Source organism: Heterodontus francisci, chromosome 10 (assembly GCF_036365525.1).
Source record: "Heterodontus francisci isolate sHetFra1 chromosome 10, sHetFra1.hap1, whole genome shotgun sequence".
Classification (NCBI taxonomy): Eukaryota; Metazoa; Chordata; class Chondrichthyes; order Heterodontiformes; family Heterodontidae; genus Heterodontus; species Heterodontus francisci.
Window position 1 is genome coordinate 86,849,669 of NC_090380.1, and position 23,028 is coordinate 86,872,696.

The 23,028-nt window shown below is 46.9% G+C and overlaps 1 protein-coding gene across 1 annotated transcript in view; it reads right to left on the bottom strand.

Moving 5' to 3' along the window:
* LOC137374593 (NXPE family member 3-like) overlaps positions 1 to 21,389 on the bottom strand; it is a 41,321-nt gene extending 19,932 nt beyond the window's left edge. The window contains exons 1-3 of the mRNA XM_068040931.1: positions 21,234 to 21,389; positions 18,700 to 18,870; positions 16,518 to 17,299 (exon numbers count right to left, since the gene is read on the bottom strand). Of these exons, the coding sequence (XP_067897032.1) occupies positions 16,518 to 17,299; positions 18,700 to 18,816 (899 nt within the window). The 5' untranslated portion in view covers positions 18,817 to 18,870; positions 21,234 to 21,389. The remainder of the gene's footprint in view (positions 1 to 16,517; positions 17,300 to 18,699; positions 18,871 to 21,233) is intronic.
* Positions 21,390 to 23,028: the final 1,639 nt, after the last annotated feature.

Sequence of the window (23,028 nt, forward strand, 5' to 3'; positions counted from 1 at the left end):
AAGACTGACACAGGAGCTAGTGCAAATATCCTACCAGTCCGAAACCTGAAGGATATGTACTGGAGTCATTGAAAATCATTGTTACAACCGGCAACTGCCAAGTTATCTGCATACAATGGGTCACCCATCACTTGCAGTGGTACACTAACAATGGAATGCAGCTATGGCAAGTCAGCATGGAAGCCACAAATATTCTACCTGGTAGACATGAGCGGACCAGCAGTGGAAGGACGACCAGCGTGTAAAGACCATCACTATCCATGAGGTCACTAAATCACCAATTACACCAGAAGAGACCAAAGGTACCCATATGACGCACAGTTCCCTCCAGGATCTCAGTAGTTCTGGCTTGGAAAGTTTCAGCCCCTTCTCAGAGATGCCACACCAAGAGAATGAAGATCCAAACTCAGATGGTGAAAGGTCTTTGTCAACAGGCAGTGTTTCCTCGCGCTTCAGTGACTCAGAAGAAGAGATTGACATTGTCACTACTGAGACGCAACAGTTGGCAGTGGGGAGCATTGCCAAGGGGAAATCTCCAGGACCAGAACCCGCTCGCAGACTCTGGCCAGCATCAAACATTGCAGTCTGGACACCCAGCAATAGCATAACTATGCTGCGCCTTCACCTCTGCTATCCAGAGAACCACGAGTACCGCAAAGGGCCAGAATGGACAGGTACTGCCAAGAGACCTAGTACTCCTCGCCCAACAAATCTTCGACCTTGAGCCTTGAGATGCGGAGGTTGAGGAGAAGCAATGGACACGCAATGTCCTGAGGAGGCAGAGGAGGAATGAGTTGAAGAATTGTCTTTTGGTTCTTAGAGATCAGGTGCCAGAACCTTCCAAGAATGACAAGGTCTCAAAAGTTGTCATCTTGAGAAAAGCAACAGAATATATTAGCAGGCTGAAGGGAGAGCAACAGAAACTGAATGCAAAAAGGAAGAAACCTCAGAAAAAACAGCAACAGCTGAGATGCAAATTCTCCGAGCAAGAGATGTCAAACCACCAAAGCAATATGTGGACTCTTAAGTTTCTGCATGTGTAAATGTCATAATCTCTATCCATGTGTAAATAATTTTGATGTTATCCAATGTTATGTATTTTTACTTTTAGCATACGAGACTTATCTTTGGAAAGAAAGGGGAAGTTGTATGATTGCCTTTAAGAGTGATGTCCCTTTAAGATCTTAGCATGCTAATGAGCTAAGTACCAGGATGTAGTCATGTGGCTACAAGCTAGAGTCACTCTGCAACTGTAACATCTCGAGAAAGGTTCTGTAAATAGTGTGCGCTGTACTGTACATAATAGTTTAGCTGTAATAAACCTGTTTGAGATCTTCAACCAACTGGACTCCACGCATCTCATTTATGTTGCATCAGACATCATGAAGAACTCATTAGAACGTGAACCACGCTGCAATTGGCCGGAAGCGGTTTGGCAGCTATTTTCAGCTCACCGAGCTCTTTAACACTGACACCAGCAGCAATACAGAGCTGAATGTTGCAGCTAATGTCTCCATTTCCGATTCACACTGGAATGCAAGTCCGTCCTAGGTTGGCACTCACCGAAATGGCAGTAGAGGCACTATAATCGACCGCAACAGCTTTGGGTTAATAGAGGGAAAAATCAGCACGAATTCCTGCTCCTAATAGCTACACAGCAACCCCGACTGGAAGTGTCTGTTTTTGGACGCTGGGCAGGGACAGGACTAAGCTCGGCTCTGCTGCTCTCCAACACTCACTGTTGAAGCTCACACATGAATAATAGACTTTTGGATCAGTGCAAGTGTGTGTGTGGCAATGTATTCCAATGATGGAGTCAATGCCATCAGGGAAGCAGGGTAGGGAAGAAAATTGCAGGAGAACATTGGATAAAAAAGACTTTAAATGTAGGACTCAAGTTTACATCCACTCAGCTACAAGAACAAGGTTATTATTGATCAACCATGTACCTCAGTTTATGTTGTGAGTTGCTGCCAGGAGCAGACCTGTAACATAAATGATTTACCTCAGCAACATGGAATATCATTTCAGATTATCTCCCTCCCTTCTGTCCACATTGTCAAGGCATGGCATCATCGCTGGCTAGTACGAGTGGGCCCATATAAATGGTGACAGCAAAATGAGATATCCTGTTTCTAGCTGCAACTAGCCTGAGATCTGTTCATCCATATAGACCAGTAATGCTGTTTTTGCATTACTTGTCTGTATTGTCCTTCCCCCAAAGACTAGGAATAAGAAATTGGGTTGCCTGGCTTATGAATTCAGTGGTCATGTTTCATGACTTGCCCACACCTGTTCAAATCTAGTGGGGGGGTGGGGGGCAGTGCTACTCCGTCATTCTTCCTGCTGTCTGCAGCCTATGCGCACAGCAGGGGTCCAAGCATCATTATTTGGCAATCACATGCTCCAGACAACCTGCTCCTCTTAAAGACACGGTGTCTAATAAAGGGAGACAGCTCACATAAAAGCATAGAATGGTTAGAGCACAGAAGGAACCACTCAGCCTGTATTGGCCGTACCAGCTCTTTGTAAGAGCTACTCACCTAGTCCCACTCCCCTGTAGCTGTGCAATTTTTTTCTCTTCAGTTAATTATCCAATTCTCTTTTGATAGTCCTGATTGAATCTGGCTCCACCGCACTCTCAGGCAGTGCATTCCAGATCCAAACCACTCATTGCATAAGAAAGTTTTTCCTCATGTTGCCGTTGCTTCTTTTGCCAATCACCTTAGATCAGTGTCCTCTGGTTCTCGACCCTTCCATCAATAGGAACAGTTTCTCCCTATCTACTCTGTCCAGATCCCTCATGATTTTGAATAGAACGACCCCAGCTTAGAGTCATTGAGACATTTATGGCACAAAAGGAGGTCATTCAGCCCATCGGTCCATGCCGGCTCTTCACAGAGCTATGCTGTCAGTCCCACTCCCCGGCTCGATCCATGGAGCTGTGCACGTTTCTCAGGTAGGCATCTAACTTCCTCTTGAAGTCATTGATCGTCTCCGCTTGCGCCAGTCTTGTGGGCAGCGAGTTCCAGGTCATTACCACCCACTGCGTACAAAACAGCTTCCTCATATTTCCCTGCATTTTTTTGCCCCAAAATTTTAATCTGTGTCCCCTCATCCTTGTACTATTTGTTAATGGGAACTGTTTTCCCTTGTCTAAGCCTGTCATAATCTTCTCCAATCTCTCCACGTAATTGATGTCTCTCACCCCTGGAAACATTTGTGTATATCTTTTCTGCCCCCTCGCTAATGCCTTCACATCCTTCCTGGAGTGTCGTGTCCTGAATTGGACACAATACTCCAGTTGGGGCTGAACCAGTGTTTTATAAAGGTTCACCATAACTTCCTTGCTTTTGTATTCTATGCCGCCATTATCATGCAGGACCCCACCTGCCAAGAATGAGGCACATTAATTTCACCACATGGACATTAAATTTCAAATTGTTGCTGGGAAGAGAAGACCTTTGACAAGGGGTTGCAGAGCCCCTGGCTGGGAAGACATTCTCACATATTAACAGACAGTGCTTGGAACAAAGCAGCTATCCCCTGCTCCAATACAATCCACAAACAGATGTGGGCAACCAGTTAGTCACATGGCTAACCTGCTTGGCAGTCTGTTTTTTTTTGAATTTGTACAGTTTGGGCAGAAAGCTGTTTGCTCCTGGACTGAGAAGATCTCTCTCCTGTCTGCTGCCATCTGTTTCTCACAAGTCTCTGAATCCACTGAAGACACATGAACCCCAAGAGAGAAAAGTCTCCTACAGCGAACAAGGATTAAGAAGAATACTGGGCCCCAACAAAAAGCAAGATCCACCTACAATCAAGAACTCTACAGTGAGCTCGAAGAACCGTAACAAAAACTCTTCAGATATTGTCTCAAACGTTATTTTATTTTATTTTTCTTCTGCTCTTTTCTATCTCTATTTGCATGTGTGTATCGCGTATGCATGCGAGCGTGGGCACGTCGTGTATCCATAGGCATCAACCGAATGAGAGTTTAATATTTTTTTTCGAGATACAGCACTGAAACAGGTCCTTTGGCCCACCGGGTCTGTGCCGACCAACAACCACCCATTTATACTAATCCTACATTAATCCCATATTCCCTACCACATAGAGACAGAGAGAGAGAGAGAACAGCGGGAGCAGAGCATTTCTCGTGTATAGGCGGAGCGCACGTGGGACTGCTGGGTAAGTGAGGTTACATATTTGGGCGGTTGCTTTACCCGAAACACTACTCAGGTTGTGTCTCCCACCCATCCTCCTCCTCTAACCAAAAAGAAAAAAAAATTTTGTCCGTCGGATTGCTAAGCTAACAAGTTTTGACTTTTTTTTTGGTTTTCAGTAGATTTGTTGGGAATTTAGAATAGTGGGAATGGAGGTTAAGGCAGTTGAATGTTCCTCCTGCAGAATGTGGGAGGTAAGGGTCGCCAAGAGTGTCCCTGCTGACTGCATCTGCAGGAAGTGCACCCAACTCCAGCTCCTCGAGAACCGCGTTAGAGAACTGGAGCTGGATGAACTTCGGATCATTCGGGAGGCGGAGGGGGTTATTGAGAGGAGTTATAGGGAGGTAGTCACACCTCAGGTAAAAGAAGTAGGTAGATGGGTTACCGTCAGGGGAAGGAGGGGGAACCAGCAGGCAGTGCAGGGATCCCCTGTGACCGTTTCCCTCAACAACAGGTATACCGTTTTGGATACTGTTGGGGGGGACGACTTACCAGGGGTAAGCAATGGGGTACAGGTCTCTGGCGCAGAGTCTGTCCCTGTTGCTCAGAAGGGAAGGGGGAAGAGAAGCAGAGCATTAGTCATTGGGGACTCCATAGTTAGGGGAACAGATAGGAGGTTCTGTGGGAACGAGAGAGACTTACGGTTGGTGTGTTGCCTCCCAGGTGCCAGGGTTCGTGATGTCTCGGATAGTGTTTTTGGGATCCTTAAGGGGGAGGGGGAGCAGCCCCAAGTCGTGGTCCACATAGGCACCAACGACATAGGTAGGAAGAGAGATGGGGATTTAAGGCAGAAATTCAGGGAGCTAGGGTGGAAGCTTAGAGCAAGAACAAACAGAGTTGTTATCTCTGGGTTGTTGCCCGTGCCACGTGCTAGCGAAACGAGGAATAGGGAGAGAGGGGAGTTGAACACGTGGCTGCAGGGATGGTGTAGGAGGGAGGGTTTTGGTTTCCTGGATAATTGGGGCTCTTTCTGGGGTAGGTGGGACCTCTACAAACAGGATGGTCTTCACCTGAACCAGAGGGGTACCAATATCCTGGGGGGGGGGGGGGGGGCGGAGATTTGCTAGTGCTCTTCGGGGGGGGTTTAAACTAATTCAGCAGGGGTATGGGAACCTAAATTGTAGTTCCAGTGTACAGGATGTTGAGAGTAGTGAGGTCAGGGATAAGGTTACAAGGACGCAAGAGGGCACTGGCAAGCAAGAACTTGATTTAAAGTGTGTCTACTTCAACGCCAGGAGCATCCGGAATAAGGTGGGTGAACTTGCAGCATGGGTTGGTACCTGGGATCTCGATGTTGTGGCCATTTCAGAGACATGGGTAGAGCAGGGACAGGAATGGATGTTGCAGGTTCCGGGATTTAGATGTTTCAGTAAGAACAGAGAAGATGGTAAAAGAGTGGGGGGGTGTGGCATTGTTAATCAAGGAGAGTATTACGGCGGCAGAAAGGACGTTTGAGGACTCATCTACTGAGGTAGTATGGGCCGAGGTTAGAAACAGGAGAGGTGAGGTCATCCTGTTGGGAGTTTTCTATAGACCTCCGAATAGTTCCAGAGATGTAGAGGAAAGGATAGCGAAGATGATTCTCGACAGGAGCGAGAGTAACAGGGTAGTTATTATGGGGGACTTTAACTTTCCAAATATTGACTGGAAATACTATAGTTCGAGTACTTTAGATGGGTCAGTTTTTGTCCAGTGTGTGCAGGAGGGTTTTCTGACACAGTATGTAGACAGGCCAACCAGGGGCGATGCCACATTGGATTTGGTACTGGGTAATGAACCCGGGTTCATTAACAACCAGGTGTTAGATTTAGATGTAGGTGAGCACTTTGGTGATAGTGATCACAATTCGGTTAGGTTTACCTTAGCGATGGGCAGGGACAGGTATATACCGCAGGGCAAGAATTATAGCTGGGGGAAAGGAAATTATGATGCGATTCGGCAAGATTTAGGATGCGTAGGATGGGGAAGGAAACTGCAGGAGATGGGCACAATCGAAATGTGGAGCTTATTCAAGGAGCAGCGACTGCGTGTCCTTGATAAGTATGCACCTGTCAGGCAGGGAGGAAGTTGTCGAGCGAGGGAGCCGTGGTTTACTAAAGAAGTTGAAGCGCTTGTCAAGAGGAAGAAGACGGCTTATGTTAGGATGAGACGTGAAGGCTCAGTTAGGGCGCTTGAGAGTTGCAAGCTAGTTAGGAAGGATCTGAAGGGAGAGCTTAGAAGAGCGAGGAGAGGACACGAGAAGTCATTGGCGGATAGGATCAAGGAAAACCCTAAGGCTTTCTATAGGTATATCAGGAATAAAAGAATGACGAGAGTTAGATTAGGGCCAATCAAGGATAGTAGTGGGAAGTTGTGTGTGGAATCAGAGGAGATAGGGGAAGCGTTAAATGAATATTTTTCGTCAGTATTTACAGTAGAGAAAGAAAATGTTGTCGAGGAGAATACTGAGATACAGACTACTCGGCTAGATGGGATTGAGGTTCACAAGGAGGAGGTGTTAGCAATTTTGGAAAGTGTGAAAATAGATAAGTCCCCTGGGCCAGATGGGATTTATCCGAGGATTCTCTGGGAAGCCAGGGAGGAGATTGCAGAGCCTTTGTCCTTGATCTTTATGTCGTCATTGTCGACAGGAATAGTGCCAGAAGACTGGAGGATAGCAAATGTTGTCCCCTTGTTCAAGAAGGGGAGTAGAGACAGCCCTGGTAATTATAGACCTGTGAGCCTTACTTCGGTTGTGGGTAAAATGTTGGAAAAGGTTATGAAAGATAGGATTTATAATCATCTTGAAAAGAATAAGTTCATTAGCGATAGTCAGCACGTTTTTGTGAAGGTTAGGTCGTGCCTCACAAACCTTATTGAGTTTTTCGAGAAGGTGACCAAACAGGTGGATGAGGGTAAAGCAGTGGATGTGGTGTATATGGATTTCAGTAAGTCGTTTGATACGGTTCCCCACGGTAGGCTATTGCAGAAAATACCGAAGTATGGTATTGAAGGTGATTTAGTGCTTTGGATCAGAAATTGGCTAGCTGAAAGAAGACAGAGGGTGGTGGTTGATGGCAAATGTTCATCCTGGAGTTTAGTTACTAGTGGTGTACCGCAAGGATCTGTTTTGGGGCCACTGCTGTTTGTCATTTTTATAAATGACCTGGATGAGGGTGTAGAAGGGTGGGTTGGTAAATTTGCGGATGACACGAAGGTCGGTGGAGTTGTGGATAGTGCCGAAGGATGTTGTAGGTTACAGAGGGACATAGATAGGCTGCAGAGCTGGGCTGAGAGATGGCAAATGGAGTTTAATGCGGAAAAGTGTGAGGTGATTCACTTCGGAAGGAGGAACAGGAATGCAGAGTACTGGGCTAATGGGAAGATTCTTGGTAGTGTAGATGAGCAGAGAGATCTTGGTGTCCAGGTACATAAATCCCTGAAAGTTGCTACCCAGGTTAATAGAGCTGTTAAGAAGGCATATGGTGTGTTAGCTTTTATTAGTAGGGGGATCGAGTTTCGGAGCCACGAGGTCATGCTGCAGCTGTACAAAACTCTGGTGCGGCCGCACCTGGAGTATTGCGTGCAGTTCTGGTCACCGCATTATAGGAAGGATGTGGAAGCTTTGGAAAGGGTGCAGAGGAGATTTACTAGGATGTTGCCTGGTATGGAGGGAAGGTCTTACGAGGAAAGGCTGAGGGACTTGAGGTTGTTTTCGTTAGAGAGAAGGAGGAGGAGAGGTGACTTAATAGAGACATAAGATAATCAGAGGGTTAGAAAGGGTGGATAGTGAGAGTCTTTTTCCTCGGATGGTGATGGCAAACACAAGGGGACATAGCTTCAAGTTGGGGGGTGATAGATATAGGACAGATGTCAGAGGTAGTTTCTTTACTCAGAGAGTAGTAGGGGCGTGGAACGCCCTGCCTGCAACAGTAGTAGACTCGCCAACTTTAAGGGCATTTAAGTGGTCATTGGATAGACATATGGATGAAAATGGAACAGTGTAGGTCAGATGGTTTCACAGGTCGGCGCAACATCGAGGGCCGAAGGGCCTGTACTGCGCTGTAATGTTCGATGTAATGTTCTATGTTCTATGTACATCCCCACCATTCTCCTACCATCTACCGACATGAGGGGCAATTGACAATGGCCACAGTCTTTGGCTGTGGGAGGAAACCGGAATACCTGGCAGAAACCCACGCAGTCACAGGGAGAACTTGCAAACTCTGCACAGGCAGTATCCAGAACTGAACCTGGGTCATTGGAGCTGTGAGGCTGTGGTGCTAACCACTGCGCCACTGTGCTGCCCAAGTTTAATAAATTTCAACTTTTCTTCTTTAAACCTAAGAAAGCCTGTTTGTGCTGGGTTCTTTACCTTACAATTGGAAAGCAGTGAACAAGGATTCACCAAGGGGGAACTAAAACACAGTGGGTTGAATTTTACCGGCCCCTCAACGCCGTGGGTCACAGCGCGGGGGCCGGTAAAATGCTGTGGGGAGAGGCCCGTAACGTTGGGATGGCCCGCCACATATTATCGGCGGTGGCGGGATCTCGATGAGGTCCCCCCGCCGCACGGCACCACAATTAGCATATGGTAAAGAGTACTTACCTTTGCTGATTATGCAGCCCGTCACCTCGCCACTGACACGTCCGGATTTTTCACTGAGCGGGCGGCCGACATGTGCCGTCCCATTCACGATTTGAAAAGCGGCGGGTCCTCAGAGGCAGAAGGTGTCGCCTGTTATTCAGGGGTCTAACTCTGCATTATGGAAGGGAGTGGGGGGGGGGGGTGGATATTCAGGGATCCACCTCTGCATTCTGGAAAGGAGGAGGGAGGGAGGAATAGTCAGGGGTCTAACTCTGCATTCTGGAAAGGAGGGTGTCTGGGATTACTGGAGGGAAAGCTGTGCTGGCATGAAGGGAGGTATCGTGTACCATCCCTCTGTTAATAGTGCATGCTCTCTGTTTGTGAGGGGGCAAGGGCACACAAGGCACCCTCTGGGTGGGGAGGGTGCCAGAAAGGGCAGGAGCATGAAGGTTATATGGATGGCGGGGGCAATCGATTCAACTGGTAGGATCGTGATGTGGTCATGCTGTGCCATTCTTAGTTTTGGCCAAGATGGGCAATGCCAAGGCACGCCACATAGTTGATCCAGGAAAGCAGCTGATGTATCCGTCAACACCAATCCCTGCCCTGTTAGGAACCTTCGAATACATGAAGGGTTCAACTTTATTTATCACATGGAAATAGGTAGGGCTCATCCTATATTGTGTGATCCTCTACTCGTGAGGATCTGTATGCACCAGAGGCAATATCAACAGGCAGGTGCGATCCACGTAGAGGCCCCCCGGTCATGAGCAGCAACCCTCAAGAGGAACCCGCCATTACGTTTGCTGTGCATTTACAGGCACTGCATGACATGCCATCAGATGTCAGAGCACCAGTGTCAGGAGACTGCACATATAGAGAGGGTGGTGACACATCTCTGTGCCCTGCTCAAGGATGACCTGCAGCCCATGGGCTCTGGTGGACATCCCAAGCCTTTGATCCTCATAGTGGCAGCGGTTCTCAAGCCTGACACTTCTACAGCTTTTTAGGGGCCCACTGGAGACCTTTGTGGGGTCACACAGTCCAACAGTGCACTGCTGCATCAGGGAGGTCACCAATGCCCTGCACCAGAGGGCCAGTGAGTATGTCCGCTTCAGGATGGACACTCACAGCAAGACCCAGAGGGCCATTGGTTCTGGCACCATTGCCGGAGAACCATAGGTTGTAATGTTCATAGACTGTACTTGTGGTCATCAAGCCTCCCACCAGGCTACCACCTGCAGACGTCACCATTAAAGGAGCCCTCTCAATCTAGGTGAAGCTGGTATGTGAACACCGCAGATGCTTGCAGTGACTGTGTGACCGCTTCTCAGGCAGCTGCCATGACACCTGGGTCTTGTGCCAGTCCCAGCTGCCACCGCTGCTCATTGTACTGGCTCAGATGGAGGGGTGGCTTTTTGGAGATAAGGGCTATCCTCTGCAGACATGGCTCCCGACACCAGTGAAAGACTCCGCCACTGCTGCAGAGGAGAGATACAACGCCAGCCACTGAGCTACTTCAGCCACAATTGAGCAGGAGATCAGCATGCTGAAAGAGTGCCTCCAATGCCTGTATGGATAGGGTGATGCCCTGTACTATGGGCCAAAAAGGCCAGCTCCTTTCTTTGCTGCTCTGCACAACTATGCTCCCAATAGGGGCAGGCCTGGCACGATGAGGAGGGACATCAACAGGATTCCCCCTCGGACTATGAGGACGCTGAGGACCTACAACGTGAAAGACGCATGAGAGGGCAGATGGCACCCAGGCTCCCCACGCAGGGCTAGCAGTGAGATAGGGATGTACTGAAGTGGCTGATCAGACAAAGACTCTCTGCACCATAGGAACTGACATGAGCTCTGCAAGCCACACATCACCCTCGCTCACTGCTGTGCACCAGTCTACATCTGCAGCATCCCTGTGTAAACCATTAGAGGTAGCAGCTGACTGAGCCAATGTCCATGTCACTGCATCTGTGGAGACACTCATGAGTAATGGTGGCATGGCAATGATGTTTTTGCATACGTTGGCTCTTCTGAAGGGTCAATGGTGCAAAGGGATGTGACATTGGTGCTACATGCTGGCACAGATCATTCACACAGAGAAAAGGACATACATGTTGGTGAGGAACATTTAGTGAAAGACATATTTACATTGCTGTGATACCCGTGCATTCCCATTTGTTTCAGTGTGTTCTCTGTAAACCTCTGTAATACCTTTCATGGTCTATTTAAGTCTCACGTCCTGGAATGTGCAAATGTACGATTATTCACCCAGGCGCGGCACGCCTCCAAGAAGGAATGTCACATTTGAGTGGGAGGAGAGGATTACAACTTCACAGGACACTGGGACACAGCAGGGTAAATATGTGGCAGCAAAGCGGAAAGTGCTGGGGTCACTCATCAAGTCAGGCAGCATCTGTGGAGAGAGAAGCAGAGTTAACTTTCAGGTCTGTGAACTTGGTCAAGTTAACTCTGCCTCTCTCTCCACAGATGCTGCCTGACCTGCTAGATTCCTGCAGACTTTCTGATTTGCTATCAGATTGACAGCAGCCCCACTCTTCAGCATTCAAGTCAGTATCCTTTGACAGCTGTCAGGAAGCAGGTGCTGGGGTGCTTTAAATAGGGCCCCAGCACCTGCTGCACAACTGTTAAAAAGTCTCACTGCGCCGAATGACCCACCTCTCCCCGCGAAATATGCGAGAGGGGGGTGGGGGCAGCACGTAGCCTAAGGAAGGGATAGAGGAGAAGATATGTAGGCAAATCTCAGAGAGGTGTAAAAATAATAGGGTAATAATAGCAGGGGATTTCAACTTCCCCGGTATTGACTGGGATAGTCTTAGTGCAAAAGGCTTAAAGGGGGCGGAATTCTTAAAGTGCATCCACGAGAGCTTTTTGATCCAGTATGTAGAAAGTCCGACAAGAGAAGGGGCGGTACTGGACATAATCCTTGGGAATGAAGCTGGACAAGTGTATAGTGACCATAACTCTGTAAGATTTAAGGTAGTTACGGAAAAGGACAAAGATGGACCAGAAATAAAGGTACTGAATTGGGGGAAGGTCGATTTCAATATGATAAAACAGGATCTGGCCAAACTGGACTGGGAAAAGCTACTTGTCGGAAAGTCTACATCAGACCAGTGGGAGTCATTCAAATTGGAAATAGTGAGAGTTCAGAGCCAACATGTACCCGTTAAGGTGAAGGGTAGGACCAATAAGTCCAGGGAACCCTGGATGTCAAGGGATATAGAGGATTGGATCAGGAAAAAGAGGAGGCTTATGGCAGATTCAGAGCGCTGAAAACAGCGGAGGCACTAGGAGTATAGAAAGTGTAAGGGGGTACTTAAAAAAGTAATTAGGAGAGCAAAGAGACAACATGAAAAAACCGGCGGGCAAGATAAAGGGAAATCCTAAGGCATTTTATAAGTATATTAAGGGCAAGAGGATAACCAGGGTAAGAGTGGGGCCCATTAGGGATCAAAGTAGCAATCTGTGTGTGGAGCTGGAGGACATAGGTGAGGTTTTAAATGATTACTTTTCATCTGTGTTCACTTTGGAGAAGGACGATGTAGGTGTAGAGATCAGGGAGGAAGATTGTGATATACTTGAACATATTAGCATTGAAAGGGAGGACGTATTAGCTGTTTTAGAGGGCTTAAAAGTGGATAAATCCCCAGGCCCAGGTTCTAACACAAATTTTTAAATCTTCTCTGGCCACAGGAGAGGTACCAGAGGATTGGAGAACAGTGAATGTGGTACCTTTATTCAAGAAGGGTAGCAAGGATAAACCAGATAATTACAGGCCGGTGAGTCCAATATCAGTGAGAGGGAAACTACTGGAAAAAATTCTGAGGGACAGGATTAATCTCCACTTGGAGAGGAAGGGATTAATCAGGGATAGTCAACATGGGTTTCTCAGGGGACATCGTGTCTAACTAACTTGATTGAATTTTTCGAGGCGATGACTTGATGTGTAGATGAGGGTAAAGGAGTTGATGTAGTCTACATGGACATCAGTAAGGCTTTTGATAAGGTCCTGCATGGGAGTTTGGTTAAGAATATAAGAGCCCATGGGATCCAGGGAAATTTGGCAAATTGGATCCAAAATTGGCTTAGTCGCAGGAGGCAGAGGGTAATGGTCAAGGGTTGTTTCTGCGAGTGGAAGCCTGTGACCGGTGGTGTAATGCAGGGATCGGTGCTGGGCCCCTTGCTGTTTGTAGTGTACATTAACGATTTAGGTGTGAATATAGGAGGTAAGTTCGCAGATGACACGGAAATTGGTGGTGTGGTAAACAGTGAGGAGGAAAGCCTTAGATTACAGGATGATATAGATGGGCTGGTAAGATGGGTGGAGCAGTGGCAAATGGAATTTAATCCTGAGATGTGTGAGGTGATGCATTTTGGGAGGACTAACAAGGCAAGAGAATATACAATGGATGATAAGACCCTAGGAAGTACAGAGGGACCTTGGCATACCTGTCCATAGAACACTGAAGGCAGCAGCACAGGTAAATAAGGTGGTTCGGAAGCCATACGGGATACTTGCCTTTATTAGCCGAGGCATAGAATATAAGAGCAGGGAGGTTATGATGGATCTGTATAAAACGCTAGTTAGGCCACAGCGGAGTATGGTGTACAGTTCTGGGCAATAGGAAGGATGTGAAATAAAAACGAGAAATGCTGGAACCACTCAGCAGGTCTGGCAGCATCTGTGGAAAGAGAAGTAGAGTTAACGTTTCAGGTCGGTGACCCTTCATCAGAACTGGCAAATATTAGAATTGTAAAAGATTTTAAGCAAGTAAAGTGGGTGTGGGGCCAGAGATAACAAAGGAGAAGGTGTAGATTGGACAAGGCCACATAGCTGACCAAAAGGTCATAGAGCAAAGGCAAACAATATGTTAATGGTGTGTTGAAAGACAAAGCATTCGTACAAATAGGGTTTTAACGGACTGAAGGTTGAACAGCAGCAAGTACAAACATGAAAAAAAACAGTGGGTAAGCAAACTGAACAAACTAAGATGAACTGATATAAACATGAAAAAAAAAGTTGAAAAAAATGTAAAAAAGAAAAAAAGAAAAATAACTAAATATAAAAGTAAATTGGGGGGCACATCATGCTCTGAAATGATTGAACTCAATGTTCAGTCCGGCAGGCTGTGGTGTGCCTAATCGGTAAATGAGATGCTGTTCCTCGAGCTTGCTTTGATGTTCACTGGAACACTGCAGCAAGCCCAGGACAGAGATGTGAGCATGAGAGCAGGGGGGAGTGTTGAAATGGCAAGCAACCGGAAGCTCAGGGTCCTGCTTGCGGACTGAGCGGAGGTGTTCCGCATAAGCGGTCACCCAGTCTGCGTTTTGTCACCCCAATGTAGAGGAGACCACATTGCGAGCAGCGAATACAGTATACTACATTGAAAGAAGTACAAGTAAATCGCTGCTTCACCTGAAAGGAGTGTTTGGGGCCTGGGATAGTGAGGTAAGAGGAGGTAAATGGACAGGTATTACACCTCCTGCGATTGCAGGGGAAGGTGCCATGGGACGGGGACGAAGTGGTGGGGGTAATGGAGGAGTGGACCAGGGTGTCGCGGAGGGAACGATCCCTTTGGAATGCTGACAGGGGAAGGGAGGGGAAGATGCGTTTGGTAGCGGCATCATGCTGGAGGTGGCAGAAATGGCAGAGGATGATCCTTTGGATATGGAGGCTGGTGGGGTGGAAAGTGAGGACAAGGGGAACCCTGTCACGGTTCTGGGAGGGAGGGGAAGGGGTGAGGGTAGAGGTGCGGGAAACGGGCCGGACACGGTTGGGGGCCCTGTCAACAACAGTGGGGGGGAATCCTCGGTTGAGGAAAAAGGAGGTCATATCAGAAGCACCGTCATGGAAGGTAGCATCATCAGAGCAGATGCGTCGGAGATGGAGAAACTGGGAGAATGGAATGGAGTCCTTACAGGAGGTAGGGTGTGAAGAAGTGTAGTCGAGGTAGCTGTGGGAGTCGGTGGGCTTATAATGGATATTAGTAGTCAACCTATCCCCAGAGATGGAGACAGAGAAGTCGAGGAAGGGAAGGGAAGTGTCAGAGATGGACCATGTATAGGTGAGAGAAGGGTGGAAATTGGAAGCAAAGTTGATAAAGTTTTCCAGTTCGGGGCGAGAGCAGGAAACGGCACCGATACAGTCATCAATGTACCGGAAAAAGAGTTGGGGGAGGGGGCCTGAGTAGGACTGGAGCAAAGAATGCTCGACATATCCCACAAAAAGCCAGGCATAACTAGGACCCATGCGGGTACCCATAGCAACACCTTTTCCTTGAAGGAAGTGAGTGGAGTTAAAGGAGATGTTGTTCAATGTAAGAACAAGTTCAGCCAGGCGGAGGAGGATGGTGGTGGATGGGGACTGGTTGGGCCTCTGTTCAAGGAAGAAGCAGAGAGCCCTCAAACCATCCTGGTGGGGGATGGAGGTGTAGAGAGATTGGACGTCCATAGTGAAGAGGAGGCGGTTGGGACCAGGAAACTGGAAATTGTCAAAATGACGTAGGGCGTCAGAAGAGTCACGGATGTAGGTGGGAAGAGACTGGACCAGCGGAGAAAAGATAGAGTCAAGATAGGAAGAAATGAGTTCAGTGGGGCAGGAACAGGCTGACACAATGGGTCTGCCGGGACAGTCCCTTTTGTGGATTTTGGGAAGGAGGTAGAAGCGGGCTGTCCGGGGTTGCGGGACTATGAGGTTGGAAGCTGTCGAGGGAAGATCTGCAGAGGAGATGAGGTCAGTGACAGTCCTTTGGACAGTGGCTTGATGTTCAGTGGTGGGGTCATGGTCCAGAGGGAGGTAGGAAGAAGTGTCTGTGAGTTGGCGTTGAGCTTCTGCAAGGTAGAAGTCGGTACGCCATACAACAGCACCACCCTTGTCTGCAGGTTTGATGACCATGTCGGGGTTAGACCTGAGAGAACGAAGTGCCTCAAGTTCAGAGGGGGACAGGTTAGAGTGAGTGAGGGGGGCAGAGAAATTAAGATGTCCAATGTCTCGCCGACAGTTTTCAATGAAAAGATCAAGAGCGGGTAAGAGACCAGGGGGAGGGGTCCAGGTAGAGGGAGAACCTGTTATGAAGAGAGACTAGATAGGCGGGGGTTGTTTTCCTTGGAGCAGAGAAGGGTGAGGGGGGGACCTGATTGAGGTATACAAAATTATGAGGGGCATTGATAGGTTAGATAGGAAGAAACTTTTTCCCTTAGCAGAAAGGTCAATAACCAGGGGCTCATAGATTTAAGGGAAGGGGCAGGAGGTTCAGAGGAGATTTGAGGAAAAATGTTTTCACTCAGAGGGCGGTTGGAATCTGGAATGCACTGCCTGAAGTGGTGGTAGAGGCAGGAACACACAGACACAGACACACACAGACACACACACACACATACATACACACACACACACACACACACACACAGACGAGAGAGAGAGATCATGATCACTATCTGGAATACTCTACATCGCTATATCGAATGTGCAGGCAGACATTGTCTACTTGTGCAAACAAAAACAGTGCCAGGTATCTCAATATTGTAAATCAATGCATCAAAAAGAATTTAAATACAGGTGTGCTTCAGGAGCTTCTCATGTTCATGTTTTTCATTGATATTTAAATGCTGGGATATCTGGTTCTATACCTTATCCACATGTTACAATCTGGCTCAGGATGAGTGACAAAAAAAAAGCAAAATATAATGAAAAGACATACCTTTGGAAAAAACGATTCTCTTCTCCAATTAAAAAGTTTCTCTTAAATTCTCTGGCATGGTTAATACGAGCAGTGCAGGGAAGCTTCTTTGGTTTGGAACAGAACCAGGGCTCCCCAGTCCTGAGATCAGTAAAGTTACAGAGCGTTTTACTTTCAGGCAAACAAAAGCCACATACAGTGGTCTCTGAAGTACGCCCATATTTGAAGGTACTTTTATAAAACAGTCGATCTGGCCGTTCCTCACGTAACCTTTCAAGTACTTGGACCCCTTCACTGGGATGAACCAAGGAAACAGACACTTCAACTTTCCCTGGCCAAGATAAACTAAAATTTATATAGTAAAATCCATTTTGGTTATCTATAACTGTTCCTGCTGAACCAGCTTTTAAAGCTGGGGTGTGGATTCGGGCTTGGAGATAGTCACCCCCATATTGCTTTGGATGTCCTTCAAAATCATTCATTTGCAGCATCACTTGTAACTGATCTCCAACATAGAAAGTCTTTGCAGAATTTAAAATAACAAAGCGAACATGTGATGGGTCGCTGCTTTTCAGGAAGGGCACAGCAGGGCTGGGTGGTTTTGGCCATTCGAGCATTTTCATAAGGAATGTTCCCTCTGACCTTTCTTCAGGAGTAAAGCTGTGATTCTGGTAGCCACATTGCAACAGTCTGTGCGTCCAAGGGAGCTTCCTTGTTTCTATTTTCTGTCTCATTGCAGGATAAATCTTTGGAGTAGGGTATCTCCTTTTAGATTCTGATCCAGAAATTGAATATATATCATACTATGAAAAGGAACAACATTTTTAGTGAATACCTTTTTCATTGCCATCGCATACATGTTATTTCCTAGCATACATCCTCCTACAGTCAAAAGAGAAACAAGGAAGGATAATTCAGATCACAGACTTCCTCAGAATTGCGAAACCATGATTAAAGGGTTGTATACTTCAGTGAAGGAAGCTGTATTTAATATTTTAGGTATTCAGACTGTATCACAGACCAGGAGAAAAAACAAGTTTGAAGAAATTCTGGCCGTTGAGTCCCAGACACCTCAGTCAGTTTATCCAGTCAGTGCCTGAAGCGAATCAGACTGGGAAAGTTCCAGGTTTACTCCCCAGTGTGTGCAGAGTTAGCCTCGGCACTGCTGAGTTCCCACTCCTAATCACTAGCCAATGACTCCTATTGGAAGAGCACGTGTGGGAAAGGGTGAGAATAGAGTCGGTCTTCACTATAATGCCCTCCTACCGGTCAGGTGACCCACTAAAACTCATCTTTCTTCTTGTTTACACATTAAAAAAGAGAAAGTCTGAAACAAAACCCACGATTCAAAACTTTTACAATTGGATAATGTTACTCCATTAAAATTAGGTGGCTTGCTATTTAAGGGCAGCACTAAATAATGCTAGAGACAATGACTGGAAACTTCTTATTGATGCTTCAGCACTCAGCTGGAGAACACAAAATTAAACCCATGCTCTGCTCAGATACCAATGTGACTCTGCAGTGGGGTGCAGCTGAAGCTTTTTTTTAATTCACTCATGGGATGTGGGCGATGCTGGCCAGGCCAGCACTTATTGCCCATCCCTAATTACGCTTGAGAAGGTGGTGGTGAGCTGCCTTCTTGAACCGCTACAGTCCATTTGGGGTAGGTATACCCACAGTGCTGTTAGGAAGGGAGTTCCAGGATTTTGACCCAACGACAGTGAAGGAACGGCGATATAGTTCCAAGTCAGGATGGTGTGTGACTTGGAGGGGAACTTGCAGGTGGTGGTGTTCCCATGCATTTGCTGCCCTTGTCCTTCTAGTTGATAGAGGTCACGGGTTTGGGAGGTGCTGTCTAAGGAGCCTATATGTAGAGGGGGGTTGGGGAAGGGGAGGAGAGAAAAAAAGACAAAATATCCCCACCCAACCACTGTTGCACACCTTCTAGTAGGCGGTCAAAGAGAGCACAGGCAGAGGTCTGAAGCACAATGCTCACCATATAATGGGAATATATAACCCAGCAGGACCTAAACTGGGAGAAAACTCAGCCCTTGTTTAAAGAGACCACAACAGAAATATAATCATATTGATAGGTTCTATTTGAAACGCGGTCCATGAGAGATAAACCATCAAATTTTTAACGACTGCTATTTTGTACCTTGGTTTACTCTAAACATGTTGGTTATACCACTCTACATACCTTTATATTATACAGGTTCAGAATCAGCAGCAGTAGTGTCATCAGTACCAGAAACATGAAAAGGGACCGATTGATGTAGGAGGGAAGAGCAGTTTTTTTTGTGGCTTTTTCATCCATACTGGAAGGTCACTGTGCACTAGTCAGCCTGTTTAGCACTTCTGCTTTGTATATCTGCAACAAAATAAAACTAAATAAATTTAATATTAAAAAATGACTGGGACCTGATAGTTTCCATTTGAGGATCCTGAGGGAAGCCTCTGACTAGAGTTTCACAAAATGCCATGAAAAGTAAATTATGCCAGTGAACTAGAGGGTGGGAATTGTAGCATTCTCCTAAGGGAGATGGGGATAAGCTAGGTAATTCTCGTCAGTCTTACTTCAGCTGTTGGTAAACTACTAACCAATATATCCAAAATAAAAGCAAAAAGTTGCGGATGCTGGAAATATGAAATAAAAACAGAAAGTGCTGGAAATACTCAACAGGTCTGGCAGCATCTGTGGAGAGAGAAACAGAGTTAATGACCAGAATTTTACCTTGGGCAGGAGGCCGAAAAGTCAGGGGCGAGCCTGCCTCCACCAGGCCTGGGGAGCCAGGCTAGGATTTTTCTCTCCCCAGGCCCTTAATTGCTTTTGGGCAGGACTTCCACCTCCTTGAGGCTGGATGTCTCACCTAATGGAACTGCCAGCCAATCAGCGGGCCTTCAGCTCTTAGTCCCAGCAGCCCCACGGGAGCGGTCGGAAGCAAGAGGAAGGACAGCCTAGAACCAAGCTAAGTCCCTCGCCAGGGACAATCAACCGGGCCCTGGCGAGGCAAGGGGCATCGGTTAGGGGGGTGGGGGCACTGTCCTTAAGCCAATTTTTATTCCAAGTTGACACTGACCCTCCAATTCCATGAGCCTTAATTTTGGTAACCAGCCTTTTATGTGGTAACTTGTCAAAGGTTTTCTTAAAATCCATATAGATGACATCCGTTGCATTCCCTTCATCAACCTTCTCTGTTACTTCAATTAGATTCGGCAAGCATAATCTGCCTTTTACAAATCTGTGCTGGCTTTCCCTAATTAATTCAAATCTCTCCAAATGTCTGTTGACTTTTTTGATTAATTATTGTTTTTAAAACCCTACCCACCACAGATGTTAAACTAACCAGCCTGCAGTTACTAGGAATGTCCTTACACCATTTCTTGTGGTGAATGTTCTCCAGTGCTCTTAAGTGGGGAGTTCCAGGATTTTGATCCAGGGATGAAAAAGAAACAGCAAAATATTTCCAAGTAAGGATAGTGTGTGACTTGGAAGGGAGCTTCCAGGTGGTGGTGTCCCCATGCGCCTGCTGTCCTTATCCTTCTCGGCAGTAGAGGTCATGGGTTTAGAAGGTGCAGTCGAAGGAGGCTTGGCACTTTGCTGCAATGCATCTTGTACATAGCACACATTGCTGTCACTGTATGCCGTTGGTAGAGGGAGTGAATGTTTAAGATTATGAATGGGGTGCCAATCAGGTGGGCTGCTTCATGCTGGATGATGTCGAGCTTCTTGAGTGTTGTTGGAGCTGCACCCATCCAGGCAAGTGGAGAGTATTCCATCACACTCCTGACTTGTGCCTTGTAGATGGTGAAAAGGGTGTGTGGTCGAGTTAAGTTTCTGGTTAACAGCTGACCCTGTCTCTCAGAAACTAGTGCAAGGACCACTTCAATACAGGGGATTCCAGCAACTCTGTTAATATTGGCAGGAGAATCCCAGAGAGAAACAGTTGAAAACCTCTGCTTTGTTGGAATATAATTTCTTACTCCCAGAATCTGATCGCTGAATTACTCCACCTACCATAAATTTGTAGTTAATTTTAAAACCATCAGAAGTGAAATGCTTAGGCATTGCATTAAAATATGCAATATTAATGATTGGATTTTTTTATTCATTCATGGGGTGTGAGCGTCACTGGCCAGGCCAGCATTCATTGCCCATCCCTAATGGCCCTAACTGAGTGGCTTGCTTGGCCATTTTAGAGTCAACCACATTGCTGTGCGTCTGGAGTCACATGTAGGCCAGACCAGGTAAGGACAGCAGGTTTCCTTCTCTGAAGGACATTAGTGAACCAGATTTTTACAACAATCGACAATGGTTTCATGGCCATCATTAGACTAGCTTTTTAATTCCAGATTTATTAATTGAATTCAAATTCCACCTTCTGCTGTGGTGGGATGTGAACCCATGTCCCCAGAGAAATACCCTGGGTCTCCAGGTTACTAATTCAGTGATAATACCACTACTTCACCTCCTCCAATTCTACTCAAACACAAAGAAATCAATGTTTAACCTGCCCAAGGATTTGAACGTTACCTTAAATGTATTAAGTAGCATTTGGATTAACCGGTTTTTCTTCCGTGGTCGACTCTCAAGCGGTCACACTGACTTTTTAACTGTAATCAAAGTGTTTTTATTTTGAACACACTTGAATTTACTTAACATTCCAACCAAGCTTAAGTAAGCTTCATCGGATATCCTACACGTACATAATAAAAAAGTAATTAAAATTTTACCTTTAGAACCTTTAATCGTTGTCTCCAACCAGTTCAGTTCGAAAAATGTTGGTAACAGCTCCTTAATTAGATTTCTGCAACCACTCCCAGTCGTAACCTTTAGGAAACATTCTTCGCTTCTATGTCAGAAAAACAAAAACTATCTGCTTCCTAGCCTCAAAGAATATATATATATATAATATATATATAGGAAATTCTTATTTTGATTTTGGCAGTAGACATTGAAATTACTTTTTTTAAAAGGGCTGAATTTTATTCAGACACACCCACATTTTCTGGCCGCCACCCCTTCCCCATATGACGTGGCGGGACATTGGGTGCAGTGAGAGAGTTATTGACAGCTGTGCAGCAGGTGCTGGGGCCCTATTTTAAGCGCCCCAGCACCTGCTTCCTGACAGCTGTCAAAGAAATACTTAACTGCCTGCTGAAGAGTGGGGCAGAGTTAACTTGTCCAAGTTCACAGACCTGCTGGGGTTACCCCAGCACTTTCTGCTTTGCTGCCACATACTTAACCTGCTGTGTCCTGTGAAGTTGCGATCCTCTCTCCCACTCAGTGTAACATTCCTTCTTGTAAGCGTGCCACACCTGGGTGAATAATCGTAAATTTGCACATTCCATAAAAGGTTTACAGAGAACACACTGAAACAAATTGGAATGCACAGGTATCACAGCAATATAAATACATCCTTGAGCAGGGCACAAAGATGTGTCACCAACCTCTCTACATGCGCAATCACCTCTGACAGTGGCTCTGACATCCGATGGCATGTCATGTGGGGCCTGTACATGCACAGCAAGCGTAATGGCGAGTTCCCTTTGGGGGCTGCTGCTCATGACCGGCGGCCTATACGTGGACCACACCTGCCTGTTGATTTTGCCTCTGGTGCATACGGATCCTCACGTGCAGAGGATCACACAATGTAGGATGAGCCATACCTATTTCCAAGTGATAAATGAAGTTGAACCCTGCATGTATTTGAAGGTTCCTAACAGGTCAGGGATTGGTGTTCACGGGTACATCAGCTGCTTTCCTGGATCAACTATGTGGTGTGCCATGGCAGTGCCCATCATGGCCAACACTCAGAGTGGCACAACATGACCACATCATGATCCTACCAGCAGAATCAATTGCCCACACCATCCATATAACCTTAATGTTCCTCCCCTTTCTGGCACACACAGGGTGCCTAGTGTACCATTGCCCCCTCACAAATACAGAGCGTACACTGTTAACAGAGGATGGTACACAGTACCTCCCTTCATGCCAGCAGAGCTTTCCCTCCAGTTATCCCAGACCCCTTCCCTTTAAGAATGCAGAGTGAGACCCCTGTGTATCCCTCCACCCTTCCTTTCAGTATGCAGTGTGGGACCCCTGTAATGCCCCCCTCCCTCCTCCCTTTAGATATGATGAGTGAGACCCCTGAAAAGAAACTTACCTTCTGTCGCGAAACCTTCTGCCTCTGTGGATCCGCCGGCTTTTCCAATCGTGAACTGGACGGCATGTGACGGCCACCCATTCATCGAAAAATCAGGAAGTGTCAGTGTAGAGGCGGCGGGCTGCATAATCAGCAAAGGTAAGTACTGTATGCTAATTGTGGTGCCGCTGCTATGCAGCGCGGGGCCGCACCGATATCCCGCCACTGCTGGTAATATGCGGCGGGCCCTTCTCGCCGTCGCGGGTAGAGGTGGGCCTCTCCCCACAGAAATTACCGGCCCCCGCGCCGCTACCGACGGCGTCGAGGGGCCAGTAAAATTCAGCCCAAAATGTGTAAGCAAGGCTGCCCCACTAGCAAAG